The 20,407-nt window shown below is 47.7% G+C and overlaps 1 protein-coding gene across 3 annotated transcripts in view; it reads left to right on the top strand.

Moving 5' to 3' along the window:
- trdn (triadin) overlaps positions 1-20,407 on the top strand; it is a 289,756-nt gene that overhangs the window by 137,198 nt on the left and 132,151 nt on the right. For all 3 annotated transcript variants that reach the window (XM_038799724.1, XM_038799725.1, XM_038799723.1), the window contains exons 9-10: positions 19,296-19,307; positions 19,649-19,720. In XM_038799724.1, the coding sequence (XP_038655652.1) occupies positions 19,296-19,307; positions 19,649-19,720 (84 nt within the window). The remainder of the gene's footprint in view (positions 1-19,295; positions 19,308-19,648; positions 19,721-20,407) is intronic.

The raw sequence follows: 20,407 nt of genomic DNA, 5'->3' as shown, positions 1-20,407 counted from the left end.
CAGCAAACTTGTAGATGGAGTTGGAACCAAGTTTTGCCATGCAGTCGTGTGTGTACAGGGAGTAGAGTAGGGGGCTAAGTACGCAGCCTTGCGGGGCACCGGTATTGAGGACTATTGTGGAGGAGGTGTTGGTGTTCATTCTTACTGACTGTGGTCTGTTGGTCAGAAAGTCAAGGATCCAGTTGCAGAGTGGAGAGCCAAGTCCTAGGTTTTGGAGCTTTGATATGAGCTTGGCTGGGATTATGGTGTTGAAGGCGGAGCTGTACTCAATAAATAGGAGTCTGATGTAGGAGTCCTTGTTTTCGAGATGCTCTAGGGATGAGTGTAGGGCCAGGGAAATGGCGTCTGATGTGGACCGGTTGCGACGGTATGCGAATTGAAGTGGGTCAAGGCGTTCCGGGAGTATGGAGGTGATGCGTTTCATGATCAGCCTCTCGAAGCACTAAATTACAACTGACGTCAGGGCCACCGGGCGGTAGTCATTGAGGCACGTTGCCTGGTTCTTCTTTGGTACCGGTATGATGGTGGTCTTCTTGAAGCAGGTGGGGACCTCGGAGTGGAGTAGGGATAGGTTAAAGATGTCTGTGAAAACCTCTGCCAGCTGGTCCGCGCAGGCTCTGAGTGCACGACTGGGGATCCCGTCCGGGCCCATCGCCTTCCGTGGGTTCACTTTCAGGAAGGCCGAATTGACTTCGGAAACTGTGATGGTGGGTATGGGTGAATTATGGGTTGCTGGGGCACTCGATAGCGGATTGTTGGTTACCTGCTCAAACCGAGCATAGAATGCATTAAGTTCATCGGGGAGGGGTGCACTGCTGCCAGAGATACTGCTCGGCTTCGCTTTGCCATTTTAACAAAAGACCCTGCCCCCCCATGCCCACATGTCTGTTCTTGGCCTGCTGCAATGTTCCAGTGAAGCTCAACGCAAACTGGAGGAACAACATCTCATCTTCCAGTTAGGTATGCTACAGCCCTCCGGCCTCAACATTGAATTCAACAACTTCAGATAAAAATACCTTTGACAAAGAGTCCTCGGACTTAAAATGTTAGCTCTTTTCTCTCCCTACAGATGCTGCCAGACCTGCTGAGACTTTCCAGCACTTTCTCTTTCATTTCAGATTCCAGCATCCACAGTAATTTGTTTTTATTTCTGTCAAAGTGGTGACTCGTTCCACATCGAAAGCAGAGTTTTCATTTGTGACTGCTCTGCTCCTTGTATTGCAATATTTTTCATGGCTTTCCATAAAAGGCTTTTCCTATGGCGTCTGAATCCCCCCTCACATGAGCTCAACTCCTGTTGTGTGGTTCACTTCTCATCGCCCATGTCCCCTCTGCTATTAATTCAAATGCTAGCGCATAGTCCACTGTCTTTCACAATGTCAGTCTCAGGGCTGCATTTACTCTTTCCATAAGCCTGTGTAATGCGGATTCAACTCTGTAGACCACTAATGAAATGTCCCCTTGGAGTTTTTTTCAGTTTTTTCCCTGTGGTTGCAGTTTAGAGATTAGTGTTTTGCTGCATAATTGCAGTTAGATGCGGTGTAACCTGGATCTTCAATTGTGGATAGAATTGCTGTCTGGATCTTGATGAATAATTTTTTGTCTCTCCAGAGCTGCCACTCTGGATTGGGTTCTTCCCCAGACGTTGCTGTAGTAACACATTCAAGCTAGTCAATTTGCTGCTGAGCTTGTTTGGAAACATCAAGTCTCACTGTTCCATAGTTGTGTGCTCCTATGAATTCAGCAGAATAGCTACTACCTGCGTGCTGTTTACAATACTGGCTGTACTAGGCAACTAAGTAATTTGCGATGAACACATCTCGTCAATAGTCTTCATTGGTTTATAATAGTCTTTATTATCAGCATAATTTGCCAAATGGTGACAAAAGTTGACTGATACAAACCTGCTATGCCCTGTATTAAGTTCAATTCATTATACGCCTGTTTTGAATTCCATTTGTCTCCAACTTGTTGGGTTTGTATCTTTCCAAGAAGTACACAGGACACAGATTGTATGTAAAGTTACTATAGATCCAGATGACCAGAGGCTGCTTTTCCCTTTGAGGGGGAGAGCTGATTAGTGGTGATGTAACCTGAGGATCACCGTACCACAGGGGGGTAGGCAAGGTTCATTGAATAACCTCAGTCGGCATTGGAATGGAACCCACACTCAGCGCCGGCCCTAGGGTTGCTGGCGCCCCGGGCAAGCTGAACTTCAGCGCCCTTCGGGGGGGGGGGGGCCGAGGCGGGAGGGGGGGGGCGGGGCCGAGGCGGGGGGGAGGCGGGGCCGAGGCGGGGGGGCCGAGGCAGGGGGGGCGGGGCCGAGGCGGTGGGGGGCCGAGGCGGGGGGGCGAGGGCAAGGGGGGGGCGAGGGGGAGGGGGGGCGAGGGCGAGGGGGGGGCGAGGGCGAGGGGGGGCAAGGGCGAGGGGGGGGCGAGGGCGAGGGGGGGGCGAGGGCGAGGGGGGGGGCGAGGGCGAGGGGGGCGAGGGCGAGGGGGGGGGCGAGGGCGAGGGGGGTGAGGGGGGCGAGGACGGGGGCGAGGACGAGGGCGAGGGGGGGCGAGGGGGGGCGGGGCCGAGGGGGGCGGACAGAGGGGGGGCGGACAGAGGGGAGGACAGAGGGGGGGCCGGCCGGGGGGGGGGGGGGCGGCCGGAGGGGGCCACCCTGGGGGAGGGCGGCCACCGCGAATGCGCTGGTTGGCACCGGCCCAACTGCGCATGCGCGGGACCCGAGTCTCTGGCGCCCTGGGCGACTGCCCGAGTTGCCTGTACCTTGGGCCGGCCCTGCCCACACTGCTGGCCTTGCTCTGCTTCACAAACCAGCTGTCTAGCCAAGTGAGCTAAACTAGGCCTCGCGATTGTAGATAGCTTCAAAAAATCAGAAAGATAACACAACGAGCTCTTCGAGATGCATACCAGCACCTGAAGCAGAATAGGCAGCACGGTAGCATGGTGGTTAGCGTAAATGCTTCACAGCTCCAGGGTCCCAGGTTCGGTTCCTTGCTGGGTCACTGTCTGTGCGGAGTCTGCACGTCCTCCCCGTGTGTGCGTGGGTTTCCTCCGGGTGCTCCGGTTTCCTCCCACAGTCCAAAGATGTGCGGGTTAGGTGGATTGGCCATGCTAAATTGCCCGTAGTGTCCTAAAAAGTAAGGTTGGGGGGGGGGGTTGTTGGGTTACGGGTATAGGGTGGATACGTGGGTTTGTGTCGGGTGATCGTTGCTCGGCACAACATCGAGGGCCGAAGGGCCTGTTCTGTGCTGTACTGTTCTATGTTCTAACAGTGCCAACAACGTTATACGCTGTTACAATATAGGGAACTCATGACACTCATAAAACGATACTACAAATACAACAGTAGCTGTCCAAGATTGTTTTTGTTTTTGCACAGCCTCTCTATAAGGAGAGCAGTAAGGAGCCTTCTGCCATTCAGCTTTTCTTCTTCTATTGCAGACAACTTTCTCCTGCAAAACAATATTAATATTAATAGATTATGTTAATGTAAAAAACCGTGGCAAATGGATTTAAATGTAGGCAACAGTGAGGGCATCCGCTTTGGACTGAAAAAGGATAGACCATGGATTGCCTCATAGCGGGTTGCATGCAGTCTGATAATAGATTGAGAGAAGCATATCTAAATTGTACCTCCCTTACTGTGATGGTTTGAAATTGACAATGGCTATCATATGATCGAATGCTCTGTGTTGCTGATTGGAAGAGAGTGCCTGGTGCCAGGAGTTGGGAGAGAAATAAAAATGACATTAAAAAATGTGCTTTGGAAGAAAATGTAAGTGACTAACACACTGAAGGTTAATTGTTTGTGGCTAAAACCAAAGGTTTTTATGTTGATTGCCTAAATGGTATTGTCTGGAGGACATTATTGGCCTATACAGGAAGTAGATAAGGTCATTGTTAAAAATTGTGGTTTCATCATTTGCTAATAATTAATAGCACTCATGATACCCTACCTTAATAAATCAGGCTGAAATCAGCACATAGATAACAATAAAGAGCAGAGGAAGCATATTCGTCATAATAAGAGTAGTTAGTTTACATAAAGACGTTGTCAAGTTCATTGTGCTTTTTAATAAACCTGATTGTCATCTGATAAAGAGCGAGATCGGTTGTCATGGAAACATGAAATCATGTTCATCATTTCTTGTCTCGCACATTTATTTGCCATGCAATTTTTATGCCCAGACTTTATCAACAATCTATCATAATGAATAAAGTAGCGTGATTAAGATAGATCACTGAGTTCGAACTGCCCTTCAATGCAATTATATCCCCTTTTGCAGTCTGCAATAAGCGATTGTTGCAAGATTAAGCTGATCCATCTTAATGCTAACTGCATTCCTTCCTATTATACATGAAATAGTAGCCATAAAAGAAAGTGCTACATTCACATGTCACCAATGTAGCCTGGAAATGCCCAGTTTCCAGCTCCACCAGTGTACGTTTGGCAGAGTGGTCCTTATGCCCAGCAAAATTAGCTGACCCTCTCAGAAATTTCAGGGTCAACTAATTTTTTTTAATAAATTTAGCGTACCCAATTCTTTTTTTCCAATTAAGTGGCAATTTAGCTTGGCCAATTCACCTACCCTTTGCATCTTTTTGGGTTGTGGGGTGAGACCCAAGCAGGTATGGGAAGAATGTGCAACTTCATATGGACAGTGACCCAGCACCGGGATCGAACCTGGGTCCTCGGCACCATGAGGCAGCAGTGCTAACCACGACGCCACCGTGCTGCCCGGGTCACTTATTTTTAATCATCATCCTCAGCTATCTTTCAATTAGAGGGTCGCAAGTTTATGTCATGTGTCTTCCTTTGTGTCATGCCCAGCACAGGCATGGAAATATTACAAATTTTAAAGCTCTAGTTTTTAAAATGGCCAAAACTGTTTTTAAGATGGCTAGCACATCATGTGTTTGGAAATACCGTCTACAAACAAGACCTGAAAGTCAAGCAAATACCTCATTAAAATAAGAATTCTAGCCACTTGTGAAACTCACAAGTCCTTTTATTAAGGATTAACTGTGAACAACAGGACTACGATGCCCCACAATGAACAACAGATGTCAAAACATGATGAGCGTTAGATAGATATAAATTAAGTTTCTCTGTCCTTTGATCATATTGTGGTAGTTCCCCATCACAAAACACTTGGGCACAACCCACTACCTTATTTGAAAAAGATTTTTGGACTTGTTTAGATCACATGGTTAAGGCAGATATGTTTGTATCTGCTTTGAAATTTACAACAGAAGTACCATGAGAGTTCTGAAAGACCATCTGCAAAGCCATTGACCAGTTGCAAGACAATGCAGAAAGAATCTGCCCCAATCTGTTCCACCTTCAAGTTCACCTGAGAGCTGACCTTCTGGCAATTCAACTTCAAGAAACCTCGCAGCTTATTGAGAATCCTCAATTTTTACCTGACCTCCACTCCAGTTACAGAACTGGTTCAGCAAACAAACTACAAGCCTGTTATGGAAGAGACTGAAATCATTTCAACTTGTAATTGTATATTTTTTCCTCATCCTCATCTGCATAAATCATGTTTGTGTGTGTGTGAACGTACATGTGACATGTCACAATAAAACCTCCAGCACAAATAATCTTCTTTGTTTTTAAATTCTCAAAAGCTTGCTGCTGGATAGTATTTAAATTAGGACAACCCATTCTAGGATAAGAACACACATTCTAATCTCATACGTATATTTTACAAAATGATCACAGGCATTAATAAACACAAACACCTGTGAGTGAACAGGTGAATTCTAACCCAAATGGGCAAATGGAACAGGATGCTCCATGAGGTACTGGGATCCAGGATTTGCTTCCTTTTCTTTTGTTGCCATTTTGCTTTATCATTAGGGCAATTGGACTCATAGTATGATGCAACTTTATGGACAAGTTACTGCCATTATTAATGTCAAGTAAACAGGAGCCTTAATGTAGAGAGCAGTTGTCATCACCACAGCCCTGCACTGCAGGGAGATTTGGTCTGTTGATGACAAATATGAGCACATGAGAAATTCCATCAGCAATACCTCCACTGCACCCTTCGGATTCAGTGGGAGGATCATCCTGCTTTGAAGCCAGCTCCACAAGCATTCAGGCAAAACTCCTCCAAAATCAATTACGATGGACTGGACATTTTGTCCTCTTCTCTGAATAAGCCCCACAAGATCCTGTTTTCTCCACTCCTCACAGGGTCAAAATACCAGTGGAGGTGAAAGAAAATGCCACAAAGACACTAAATTTAATAATGCTGATGGCTCAAATGTGGATATACATCAGGGTCCATAAAAACTGGTAAGGGGCAAAACCCCTCCTGTGGCAGCACCTTGCTGGCTCTGCAGCATCAGATTTTGGGGGGTACTCCAATGATTGGCTGGGGAGTCCCTCTCGAAAGTTGCAAGGTAAACTTTGCACCGCAATTGTACAGAAACCTTAACTTCCCCTGGACAAATGCACTGCAAACCATCCAATAAAGTGGTTTAAATTGAGACAGGTTCTGTAAGGGTTACACTAATAGTTACTTTGAAATAAAATCACTTCATTCTTCAGAGCAACTAAATTCAATATGCAGGTTGATCCCTGCACAGGGCTTCCCCCTCACCCTAAACCATAGAGGGGTCTTAACCACCCACCAGTTAATCACCATCTACCTGAATGTGATTTACACTTCCAGCCCTGACCTAACATGGCAAGATCTTACCCAACTCACACCTGCCAACCTAATCTGACTTGACCCACCAAACCTGATCTGACCGAGCTCTTTCTCCACATCCCACCCAGACCCACAACCTAACCCAACCTGACCACCCTCTGACCACATCACACACCCCCCAACCCATTCTGACTTGACCCACCTGACTGGACCCATCCCTGATCTGACGATCTTCCCCGGTATCCAACACCACCACCTCACTCCATGTCCGCCCCATCCATTTACCCCCCAAAACACATACAATTACCTTCTTCCCGATCTGTTGCTTTTAATGGTTTTTCAAACTCACCTGCTTTACAGCAGGCAGCTCGTGCTGTTGACAAGGAGGCATGTTCTCTTTTGCTCTGATCCTTTTTAGACTGCGACACTGGACCTGGGAACATATTTGGAACAGTTGTGAAGCATTGCCCATTGTGATATCAACTACAATGAACTGTATTCAGATGGAATAAATGTTTCCCCCGACCCCACTCTCCCTCTGGATTCTGTTTTCTCAAATGGCCAGCATTCCAGGGGAGGACAAAGAAAACGCTGCAAAAATACTGAATTGTCACAGAACAGAAGTCATTTGACATTATCCATGCCGCTATTTTGGACACACTAATGTTTTACAGTCGAGGTCGTTACTCCCTGAAACCTCCTGTACATTCAGCAATGTCTGACTGATTTTAACTGCAGGATTTGAAAACTGTAGCAGTCAACAAATACTGAGCATTCCTTCTGCAGAACGACACAAGTTGCCAGGCTATCAGAGGTGGATACACCAATTAACAGTAGACACCACATGAAGTGGAAGCAAGTGGCTCTCTCTCGGGTGGTGCATTTTGTAATGAAGATGTGGGGGAGGGGGGGGGGGGGGTTCTGTGCCATTAATGGATTTATGAGAATGTATTTTAATGGTTTTAGGTACTCTTCAGTCTCTTCACTGGCTATCACTGTCTTTTATATCTCCAAAATGGTTGAACATAATACAATGGCATGTAATCACGCCAAAGTTAACAAAGATAATTCATCTAGATGAGAATTGATGTGAGTTCTTAGCTGCCTTAGAGCTGTGGTCACTTTCCATACCACAGAGAGAGCCATTGTGCCTTAGAGAGAGAAAATGTGCAGAAGTGTGTTATGGTGCCCGGTCCAGACCCCAACTTATATTAGGAAACCGGACGAGACCCTAACAACTTTTCAACTTCTAAACTGCGAGGAAAGGAAACTTCACTCAAGGAGTGATTTCCCCTGACACCTAGGAATCTTTTATATTAAAATAAACCTTATTAGCACAAGATTAACCTTCGAGCGGCATGGTGGCGCAGTGGTTAGCACCTCACACCTCCACACATCCAATCTTCGTGCCTGTTCCAAAGCAGCCCCTGGCACCCACCAGCACAACCCCTTCAGATCAAGTTGCAGTGCCCACACATGTCACCTGCCATAGACCTCCCCGGTCCATCAAGCGTATGGTTCACAATGCTCCCTCTTTGCCCCGCAAGATAAGTTGGCCCATAATAGTGTGTAAAGGTCAAGACAGACGGCGGAGTACCAGAGATCAGAGTCCTCACCTCCTACGAGGAACGGCCTTGGAGATTGCAGCTGGGCAGAGGGCAGTCACCGACAGCGACATTGACCTGCGTCGCCGAGGTGAGGATCCACTGCCCTTTCATCCAGCCCGGCAACTAGGCACTGCCAACCTGGCACCATGGGAGTGCCAGTGCCACCTGGGCACCCTGGCAGTGTCAGGCTGGCACCAAGGTGGTACATCAGCAGTGCCAGGGTACCACCCCGCTCAGAGGGCTACCCAGGGGACACCCAAAATGCCGTTCTGTCTGGCCCCCATTTGTGGGATCAGTACTGAACGGCATTCACCTAAAGTCTCTGAGGTGAAGGGGTTAGATCCCAACCCTTTGGGTAGATCAGGTGAGCTGCATAATAGAGTGAGACTAGCTGCACAGTCTAATATGCAGATTTGCCAAATACTGATCCCACCCACAATGGGCAGGATCCAGATCGCGACAGTTCGCAAGTTCCCATTAGATCTCACGAGGGAAGAGACCTCTCCCGGCATCTAACGGTCGTCGTGCCCCTGTTCGGGTGGGACACAGCCGGTAGACCGTGCCCAACATCTCCAGATTTACAGATAACACAAAGCTGGGTGGGAGGGTGAGCTGTGAGGAGCTTGTGTAATTTCGACAAGTTGAGTGAGTGGCCAAATGCATGGCTGAAACAATACAATGTGGATCGAAAAGCAAGGTTATCCTTTTTGGTCGCAAAAAAAGGAAGGTGACTTTTATCTGAATGGCTATAGATCGAAAGAGAGGAATATGGAATGAGACCTAGGTGTCCTTGTACACCAGTTGCTGAAGGTAAGCATGCAGTTGCAGAAGGTGGTGAAGCAGGCAAATGGTATGATGGCCTTCATTTAGAGAGGATTAGCAATTATGTCTTGCTGCAATTATACCTTGGTGAGACCACACATGTGTATTGTGAGCAGTTTTGGTCTCCTTATCTGAGGAAGGATGTTCTTGCTATAGAGGGAGTGCGGCAAAGGTTTACCAGACTCATTCCTGGGATGGCTCGACTGATGTATGAGGAAAGATTGAGTCAGTTAGGATTAAATTTACAGGAGTTTAGACGAATGAGGAGGATCTCATAGAAACCTACAAAATTTTAACAGAATGAGACAGAGCAAATGCAGGAAGGATGTTTCTGATGGTGGGGGCGTCCAGAAACACAGGTCTCCATCTGAGGATATGGGATAGACCATTTAGGACTGAGATGAGGAGAAACATCTTCACCCAGAGAGTGATGAGCCCGTGGAATTTGTTACCACAGGAAGCAGTTGATGTTGAAACATTGTGGGCGGGATTCTCTGTTGGCCGATGCAGAAATCAGGAAAGGTGATTGACTGGAGAATCAGTTTTGATTTGCAATCTGAAATTGTGGCGGGTGCATGCTGGGTTCATGCCAAATTGCAATTATCTTGTACCTCGAGAGCAGCGTCAATGTGTTCCACCCCCAAAAGTACAGAAAACGCTGTTTGCATATCATTAACGGGCCTGACCCGGTATTCTCCGAGTCCTCAATGATCCTCCGCCTCCACCGGGGGAATTCCCGACATAACTGTTCACTTGTGCTTTCAAAAATCGTGAAACAGGCACCGTGGTTGCTGAGTAGGAGAGAGGGGGTATGAAAAATGTCCGACATCACCATAGTGTGCACACAGTTGTGCCGCTGGCCGGGGCGGGGTCTTCTGCCAGCGGGGTAGCGGGGGAGTGGCCAAGAGATGGGTTAGGGTGGAGGGCACGGAACACCATTAACGCAGTGTGCAAAGCAACCATTCAGCTGCGCACGCCGTCAACTGCCCACTGTGAAGTTAGCGCTACGTGCCCTCTGACCCCAGCCGACCCATCAACATCAATGGGATGTTAGCTGGGATGAGTGTGTAGAGAGTGAAGTGTGTATATGCTTGTTCGCAGCTTGTTAGCCTCCTGTGTGCCAATCAGGGCGAATCAGACACCGTTTTTCATTGTAATCAATCGTGTTCCACGTGGCACCGGTAGTAGTCCCTCATTGGTTGCTGAATCAGTCCAGGTGCAGCGCCAGTTTTGCTGTTGTAGAAGTCCATGAATCCTACCCAGCATCATCACTTAGGGCAGGATTCTCCATTAGCCGATGCCGGAATCGGGAAATGAGTTTGGGAGGAGAATTGGTACTGATGCCAAAATCCCGGTAGGTGCCGATTTGACGCCAAATCGCAATTCTTCATCACCTCGACAGCAGTGTCAATGCATTCCATAACGCACGTACAGTGGACACCGTTTGCATATCATTAGCAGGCCTGACCTGGTATTCTCCAGGGCCTCCCCAATTCACCACCTCCAATGGGCTGAGTTCTCGACGGCGTGATTCACTTGTGCTTGTAAAAATTGTGAAACCAGTGTGGCGGCTGCTGAGAGGTGAGAGGGGGTACAGAAAGTGTCAAACATTGCCATAGTTTGCTGACAGTTGTGCCGCTGGTCGGGGAGGCTTCTGCCAGGGCTGGGGGGGGGGGGGGGGGGGGGGGGGGGGGGGGGAATAGTGGTGGGTAGCCAGGAGGTGGGTTGTGGGGTAGGGGTGGACGGGCATGGAACACCATTGCAGCAGCTGGCAAGGCATCCAAAAACAGGCACTGGCCCCTATTTCAGCATCACAGGGATTCTCTACCCAATCGCGAATCGGCGTCTGCAATCAAAAAATCTGCCCTGAGCCTAACAAACGGAGAATCCCGCCCATTGTCTCAGGAACGGAGAATCCGACCGTGTATGTTTTCAAGAAGAAATTAGATATCACACTTGGGGCTAAAGGGATCATAGGAAATGGGGGGGAGGGGAAGCGGGAATGGGAGATTTGTGTTGGATGATCAACCATGATCACAATGAATGGCAGAGCAAGCTCGAAGGGACGGATGGCCTCCTCCTGCTCCTATTTTCTGTGTTATTATCTGTCCTACTTGCTACAGCCTCAGAAACCCCAATGGATTAATCAAACATGATTTCCCTTTCATAAGATAGTGCTGACTTTGCCTGTTGTTCCCTATTTTCCTCATTCCTCCTTTCTTGAAAGTCAGAGTTCGAAGTAATACTTTCAAATTCAAAGGATATGGGGCGGGATTCCCCCGGATCAGCGAGGTGGCCCGATGCTGGCGTAAAAACCAGCGCGAACCACTCTGGCATCGGGCCGACCGTAAGTTGTGGAATTCTTCGCACTTCCGGGGGCTAGGCCAGCGCCAGAGGGGTTGGCGTCACGCCAGCCGGCGCTGAAGGGACTGCGCGAGTTAGCGCATGCACAGAACCGCCGTGTGGTTCGGTGCATGCGCAGACCGGCCGGCGTATTCTGGTGCATGCACAGGGGGCCGGCACGGAAGGAAGAAGTGCCGCCATGGCACAGGCCCACCCACAGATCGTTCGGTATGCTCTCGGGCCAGGCCACCATGGGGGCCCCCCCACGGGGCAGGATTTCCCCCCCCCTCACCCTGAGAACCGCGCCAACTGGCCTACCAGCCAGGTCCCACTGTGGGACCATGTCCAATCCACACCGGCGGGACTGGCCAGAAACTATGGCCGATCGGCCCACTGGGGCCCGGAGAATTTGTGGGGGGGGGGGGGGGCACTGCCAACGGCCCCCGACCGGCGTGGCATGATCCCCACCCCTGCCCGAAAACCAGAGCCGGAGAATACTGCAGCCGGCGGTGCGGGATTCCCCTGGGGATTCTCCGACCTGGCGGGAGCGTCGGAGAATCCCACCCCTTATTTTAGGATCCAGGAAATTCTGGAAGGTCAAAATTTGTGCATTCTCTATCTGAACAGCCATCTCTTTAAAAACCCTAACATGTTGGCCATCTGTCCAGAGGATTTGTCTGTTTTTTAGTTCTATTCATTTCTCTAGTTCTTTATCTTCATTGATACTCATTAGTTTAAGTTTCTCACTTTCATTGGATTCTTGGCTGCCCACTACTTCCAGTATGTTCTTTGTGTCTTCTACAGTGAAGACAGATACAAAATACTTGTTTAACATCTGTTCCATTTACTTAGTCCCCATTATAATCTCTCTTGTCTCTGCCTGGAAGGGCCCTATATCTATACTTTACTAATCTCTTCCATTTTACATAATTAAAAGCTTTTATAAGGACCATGATGAAAAGAGCTGGAGTATATGCCCTATGCTTTTTTATCAAAGTTATGAACTTATTCAAAGAAACCTTGACTTTTTAGGATTGTTATTGAGATAAGGTGATGCATCGCTTGAGCCAAAGATGGTGTAATCTGTACAGAAGGTGTCTAGACAAGAAGGTGCCATAGATAAAAGGAAACAATTAGTGATGATCATATATGTCAAATGTTTACCCATCTCATATTAATCACTGAAACTTATTGTAAATTTGCATTGCATGATAAAGCATTTCAAAAGGAAAATGAACTAAGAATAGTTCCTGCAGTTGAAAAATTGATTCTGACATAATTATGTCAGACTGTCACACAACAAAATGGAGAACTTCTCACGTTCCTAACTAAGAATGATGAGGCTGAGAACTGTCAGTTAATCTTGTCATTTTTAAAATCTCCTACAGGCCTGTTAAATACCCACGATGAATGAAAAATACTTTTCGTAACGAGAAGTATATTTCTCCAAACACATTTTTCAATCCGATTGGCCAGGATCTCCAGAGGGTGGGGTATCCTCTCCAGTGAGGGGTGGAAGTCCCACTTGACCATACTTTACCTTGCCTGCAAAACATTGTCTTGTTGGCTTCGTACTGGCTTTGCTTCTTGAGGGTGGGCGGGGCGGGGGGGTGAGCTTTTTTTAAACCTCCCCCTCCACCACACCACCACCACACCACCACCACTGTATTCAGTCCATTATCTTGGTGGGCACTCTATTTCAGTGCTGAGGAACTGGTTACTGCCTATCTACGAGATGTTAAACTGTTTACTTTATTAACATTTCCATTGCATTATCCGGAAAAGTGCAGGTAGTGATACTAGAAGACAATCCATCCTCAAGCAAAGGCACATTAACTGCTAATCTTATCGCTGTTTATGTCTTTTTCCCTCTGTACAAAAGAGCAGCCAATTTTGCATACATTGTAATAATTGCTGAATGTCAAATTATTTTGTGTGAGATGTGGTGCGATATTGCTGAGAGATGTAATAACGTACCAGATAGGTCAAATCTTTCTTAATTATTGAACCATAAAACACCAAGCTATAAATTATGATACACTCACTGTACATGTAAATTACGTGATAAATGAGATACGTAACTCATTATTGAGTGTAACAGAAGAAAATCCAGGAACTGATGGTATTGTTCCTGAGAATAAATCATAATGCCCAAGATTCAGCAGCAGCAGAGCGACTGATATATAAATCTGGATACTCCGTGGGCCGCCTTTGACTGGTGCTATAACTTCAATGAAACTTTGGCAGGTGCCCAATTTACATATTCAATGGTATTGCTGCTGAATTCAAAGCAGGAGAATAGGAGAAATCCTTAGGAAACGTATCCACGTTAAGTCAGCGAAGGAACCTCAAAGATAAAGGGCGCAATTCTCTGGAAATGTTTCTAAGTGCGGTAGTGAGCGGGAACTGCCGTGAGCTTCCTGGCACTCAGCCTGGTGAGGACAGCAATGTTAATTGGTCCACTTAACAAGGCCCCACGGGCTTCTGACCGCAAATGAAGGCTTGCCAGACGATTCGCCATAACTGCGCTTACCAGACCCTGCTAACAATGTGGAGCAGCACTTAAGCTGCAATTGCTCAGCCAACCCCAGCCAGCTCGCAACAATGTTGCTGAGGAGACTGGCCTCAAGATTCACAGACGCTGACCTGCAGAGGCTGCTAGACAAAAGTGGAGGCCAGGAGGGATGTCCTATTCCCCCGAGGGTCCCAGAGCGTAGCCATAGGGCAGCCAGTGCTCCTCGGACAAGGTGGTGGCGGCTGTGAGCGGCGAGAGTGATACCAGGAGGATTGACCTCCAATGCAGGAAGAAGGTCAACAACCTCCACAGCGCAGCACAAGTGAGTAGATACCAATGCCTCCATCAACTCATCCCCTTCCTCTGAGACCTTTCCACACCCATGGGAGCAGTCACCTCCCCCACTCTCCATGCGACCCCAAACCTCCCTCCATATGTGTAGCTAATAATGCTAATAATGCCCTCCCACTCGTCAGGAAAAGTTCTCCCATAATCGGCATGAGAGGGCCGAGACTGGCAGTGGTGTGCTGGACTTAAGAATCTTCATAACTTTCGAGGGGCGTGCCATGAGGTGACTGGTGTGACCGAGGACAGAGCGGAGGCTGGTGGACATCACAGAGTTGAGGAATCACCGGGCTCCACCCGGAAGACCTGTCGCACGGGATTTGTTATTGCCTCACTGACTGACCCATCCCTCTCACTGACCACATGTCCATCCTCCCGCACGTCCTCCAGCTGACGGCACCGACCCATCCTGGGTGACCACCACCCCCAGCATCCCAGGAGACCATCTCAGAGGAGAACTCCAAGGATGTCACCATAATGCTCACATCACAGCTGTCATCCCCACCCACCACCAGTGCAGATACATGCACCTTGGTGGGAGGTGTTAATGTACAGGCTTCTAGGGCACAATCTGGTGAGCACCACACTGCTGCTGGTGTACATCTGGTGGAGGCAGGAACCCCCAGGGGAAACAGCAGAGCTCTGCCGGATCCCAGAGCGCAGCTGGGACCCAGCCCGATGCTGAGCCTGTGGAAGAGGTTATCCCGGAGCTGATGGAGATGTTAGGATCTGGCCAGGACATTCAGAGGGAGATGTCAGCATCATTCCAGCAAATCTACAGCTGTTTGGAGGAGTCCCAGAGGCTATAGAGACTAGAGATGTTGCCGACAATGTGTGGCACCGAAGCTAACACTGCAAGAGTGGCAGTGGAGAGCCTGGTGCACAACATTGGGTGAAGGTGTCCAAGGCATCGAGCAGTCGGTGACGGCTATGTTCGGGTTTCGATAGAATGTTTGTCTCGCTGGGGAAGTGACCCTCTACCAGGCTGACCTTGATGAGGTTCTGTGAAGCATGTCCCGCTCTCAGATGGACATGGCCGAGGTACTCCAGAGCTTGTCCCAGTTGCAGATGGCATTGCCAAAGCATTGCACAGCATGTTCCAGTCACTGTGGAGCATCACCGACAGCATCGATGTGATGGTGCAGACCACGGGCAACCGCCAGGATTGGCAGATCCAGATGATGCAGGGGCAGCCAGGGCTCAAACCAGCTGCCCTCTGTCCCAAAGCAAACCCCAGGGCTCTATGGGCACCGAACTGGAGGAGGGGGCGATGCGTGGCTACTGGGACGCGTCCCATGGAGTAACGGCGGTGGCCAACAACTCACCTGAGTTCCACCCATCTCATGAGGTTGCTTTTCACAGCCAGCACATGGGATAAGAAGGCTGCATGGCTGTGCATGTACTGCTGACCAGTGAGACGGGAGGAGCCCCCAGAGGACTCCCATCAGGGTCATTGAAGGCCATGGGACAAGGTAAGCAGTTGGTTGCCTCCACCGCAGATATGCATACTGGGGAGACATGTATAGACCTAGGATGGCCAAGCTCATCGAACCCTCCTGCCAGGCTCACGTTTTTCAAAAGGAGTACTAATCGGGCCAGCGTAACCACTTGTTCGGGAAGCCATTGGATAAGGGGTGGCTCTCGTTAATTGTATGGAAATAGGGCTTAAGTGGTGATAATTGGTTTCGCCCGATTTCGTCTGCAGGAGCGGGCTGGTTGCATCGCAAACGGTTTGACACCTGGTGCGGTTCTCGTTTTTGGCCTCTCCCTCGTTTCGCTTGAGCGAGAGCGCAATGAGGCCAGAGAATCAGGCGCCAAAGGCATTACTGAATAAAAGGACTCTGGTCTTTTGACACTGATGGGAAATATTAAGAAACTGTGAAGTCTTTCACGGCAGGCGACACTGGCGGTACCTGTCCCGCTGACGAGAATGGTGGTATCCAACGCCATATTCAGCACTTGGAACTTCATGACTTAGGAACAGACAAGTTCCCCACTGACTTTCTGGGCAGGGCAGCAGCTGATTATTCCATCAGCCCTCAGCTGACAGGCTCAATATGCCAGTGCCATATTTAAATACCAGTCTACCACACTCATATCAATCTCTCCAGCTCATCTGTTTGTGCAGAATAACAGCAACCCAGCAGGAAAAAGCTTGCAGCCCCAAGAAGTCTGTTCCTTGATTCAACCACTTTCCCTGCCCTTCCCCCCTTCCTCACCTCCCTCTTCCCCCCCACCTCGGAACCCATCACCTGTGAGGTGCCCATGTCCCTCTTCAATCTCTATTGATCTGTGCCCACCACATCTGGGGCTGGATTCTCCGCCCCACCACGCCACTTTTCTGTCTCGACCCTTCGGTGGAATTCTCTGTTCCACCGGCCGGTCAATGGAGTCTCCCATTGTGGGGCAGCCCCACGCTGTTGGGAAACCCCCGGGCACCGGCAAAACGGAGAATCCCGCCAGCGGAGAATCCCGCCCATGGAGTCTTTATCCACCTCTTCCAGTAAACAATGTGGTGTCCTTTTGACTCCTTGTTTGTGAACTTTTCATGAAGGCTTGTTCTCTCTAACTTTGACAAAGAGTCACCCAGACTCAAAACTTTAGCTCCCTTCTCTCTCCACAGATGCTGTCAGACCTGCTGTGATTGTCCAGTATTTACTGTTTTTATTATATTATTGTCAGGGTCCAGTTTCCTTCCCTTTGGCCTTCCATTGTTCATCATCTTCATCTCCTTGCCCCTCTGCCTGTCATTATAAGCCCTATTCCCCCTTACTTGCACAGCTCTACCTCCGCGTTACCCCATTTCTTTTAATTCGACCACCAACCAATGGGCAGCACGGTAGCATTGTGGATAGCACGAATGCTTCACAGCTCCAGGGTCCCAGGTTCGAATCCCAGCTTGGGTCACTGTCTGTGTGGAGTCTGCTCGTTCTCCCCGTGTGTGCGTGGGTTTCCTCCGGGTTCTCCGGTTTCCTCCCACAGTCCAATGATGTGCAGGTTAGGTGGATTGGCCATGATAAATTGCCCTTAGAGTCCAAATTTCCCTTAGTGTTAGGTGGGGTTACTGGGTTATGGGGATAGGGTGGAGGTATGGGCTTGGGTAGGGTGCGACTCGATGGGCTGAATGGCCTCCTTCTGCACTATAAATTCTATATGTAAACCCTGCCCCACACCCCCCAACTTGCATTCCAGCCCCCCCAGTCGAACTTGGCATCCTGGTTGTGGTGACTGCTTGAGCCTAGCAGCATAGATGCTGATGTGTGGCATCAGGAGGGAAGGAGACCCCTGTACTCCCCAACCCCAGACACTGTACTGAACTTAGACAGTGACACAAAAGGATCAATGGGCCCAGCAGCACAATGCTGTCCAAGAAAACCAGCTTGGCGTGAAGACGGAGGACTGGGAATAGTCTGCCCTGGCAGAGTGCTGTACAGCACATCAGGGTCAGCAAAGCACTATGGCCATTTGTCACTCACCTCAAAGTCTCTTGCAAACTGAGGGGCATCTTATGCACGGTTTTCTATAGCAATCGGTTTGATGCTATGCTGACATGATTTCCCGTTAGCATGATGCAAGATTGGAAGGCTTGACGCATCACCGGTTGTCAGTTGCTCTAATGATAATTCATCAGATGCAAATGAATGCAAATTGTATCTGTGTCGCCTCGATTTGGATTTGGATTTGGGTTTGTTTATTATCACGTGTACCGAGGTACAGTGTAAAGTATTTTTCTGCAAGCAGCTCAAACAGACCATTTAGTACATTAAAACAATGTAAATACATAGACACCGGCATCGGGTGAAGCATACAGGAGTGTGGTATTAATCAAGTCAGTCCATAAGAGGGTGATTTAGGAGTCTGGTAACAGCGGAGAAGAAGCTGTTTTTGAATCTGTTCGTGCGTGTTCTCAGACTTTTGTATCTCCTGCCTTTCAGCAGGAAGACCGACCACCATTGGGAGAATTGCAACATGATTGTACAGTCAGGTTTCTGACTTTTTTTCTCCTGCCAGATTCTCTGCGCTCATCTACCACCCAACCCGACATGGGCGGAATGGGATAATCCCACCTCTTGAAATTTGTAGCACAGAAGATTGTCATTCAGTCCACAGTCTATGCCCGTTCTTTGTTCAGATAATCACAAGAGATCAAGTGGGTAAACATAACTAAGTTAATGTAAAAATACAATGCTCAGACTTTGCAGTTACAAATGCCTATGAGCTTTTGCATTGGAGCTTGGTGCAGACTCGATGGGTCGAATGGTTTCCTTCTGCACTGTAAATTCTATGATTCTATATGATGATTCAACCCACCAAGCCTGCGCCAATCCAGATTCTTTATTTAGACCTACTACTTATTGCCCACACGATCTGAATCCTTCAATTCCCCGGCCATCATGTGTCTATCAAGATACATCTTAAACATTGCTTTCGTGCCTGTGTCCATCACCTACACTGGCAATGCATTCCAGGCATCCACCACTCTGCATGAAAATCTCCCCTAAACTTTCCCCCCTCACCTTCAGGTAAGGTCCGTAGAAATGCGAAAGTGTGGTACACATCACAAGGGATGAGTTCAGTGTGCTGATAAACTTTCCAAAATTCATGCTTTCTTATGGTCATATCCTCTTTAATGTTTTTATTGGTAGTTGTTGAGCGAACACATGTAATATGCCTAAAAGCAAAAGGCAATTTAGAAACTGGCTATACCAATATTAGCAAAGGGGCTGGTTGAGCACAGTGGGCTAAATCGCTGGCTTGTAATACAGAACAAGGCCAGCAGCACGGTTCGATTCCTGCACCAACCTCCCCAAACAGGTGCCGGAATGTGGCAACTAGGGGCTTTTCACAGTAGCTTCATTGAAGCCTACTCGTGACAATAAGTGATTATTAATAATATTATTATTATTATTTCTCTGCTTTAATTATAGATAAATAATGTATAAAATTATTATTTTTGAAATGATCATCTTTCCTTCTTGTCTTTTTCAGCTGCACCACCAGGTAAGAAAATCTACTTCAGCTTTGATATATTTTGACTCATTTATTTATTTTGTTGCAATTCTAACTGAATTGATATATAAAAACACAATACTCAATAGAACAACCAATACTTCATTCAGTACTGTAATTATATTTTACCGATTACCTTTTAAATATCAGCATTGTGTTTATGCTGAAATTATATCAGATTTTAATGAAAATAACATATTTTGTGTACTATAATGACCATAACTATGTTTTCCTTGAGAATAGATTTTGTTTTATGGCGCCCCTGACCTATGCCTTTTTAGTTATTTTTCTCTTTGTTTTCCCAATCTTGATGTACATGCTTTTACACACAGAGATTAAAAGCCAAAAACCTGAAAGCAAGATTAAAGCAAAAAAAGAAACAATACAAAAATCTCCATTGAAAGGTAAACACTAGTCGTAAGCAGTAGAAGCACTTTGCTGAATCTTTTGTACCAGAGCAAAGAAACATCAATGTCATTACCTGTTACTCTTGATAAAATAGTTTCTTGAAAATGTTAAGAATGCAACCTGTCAAAATGTGACTCGACTTTAACTGTTACGCTTTTACACTTCATCTACCAGCTTGCTTCTGATTGTTGGCCAATTGAATTCCAGACAGAAGTTGTGATAGTCCTGCTAAGGAAAGTGCTTTATGCATCCATGGCAAGGTGGTCGAGACTCTTGTCTCGGAGTCTGAAGAATTTGGGTGGAAGCCTCACTTCAGCTATTTGTTGAATTCACCATTTAATGTTGCTCACATGCAAGTCTCCAGACTAACACTGAGCTTTGAATGTTTATTCTAATATACATAGAAGAAACTATCTGAGCAGCACCACAGGAATCTAGTTGTAGTTGTTTGGACATGCTGTTGCTGAAAAAAGAGACTTACTATTGAAGTTTTTCATCCTGCACTGATCGGGACAGCTATGCAAGGCAAAGAGAACAACAATAAAGGGTCATCTGGACTCAAAACATTAGCTCTTTTCTCTCTCTACAGATGCTGCCGGACCTGCTGAGGTTTTTGTGGTGAATTATAAACCTAGTAATTCACGCTGTGTTGTATCATATGTATTGTGTCCTTGTGGGCTCTG

The sequence above is a fragment of the Scyliorhinus canicula genome, chromosome 6 (genome assembly GCF_902713615.1).
Source record: "Scyliorhinus canicula chromosome 6, sScyCan1.1, whole genome shotgun sequence".
Classification (NCBI taxonomy): domain Eukaryota; kingdom Metazoa; phylum Chordata; class Chondrichthyes; order Carcharhiniformes; family Scyliorhinidae; genus Scyliorhinus; species Scyliorhinus canicula.
Note: the sequence above shows the minus strand (reverse complement) of the source record. Positions and strands in the feature narration are given on the sequence as shown.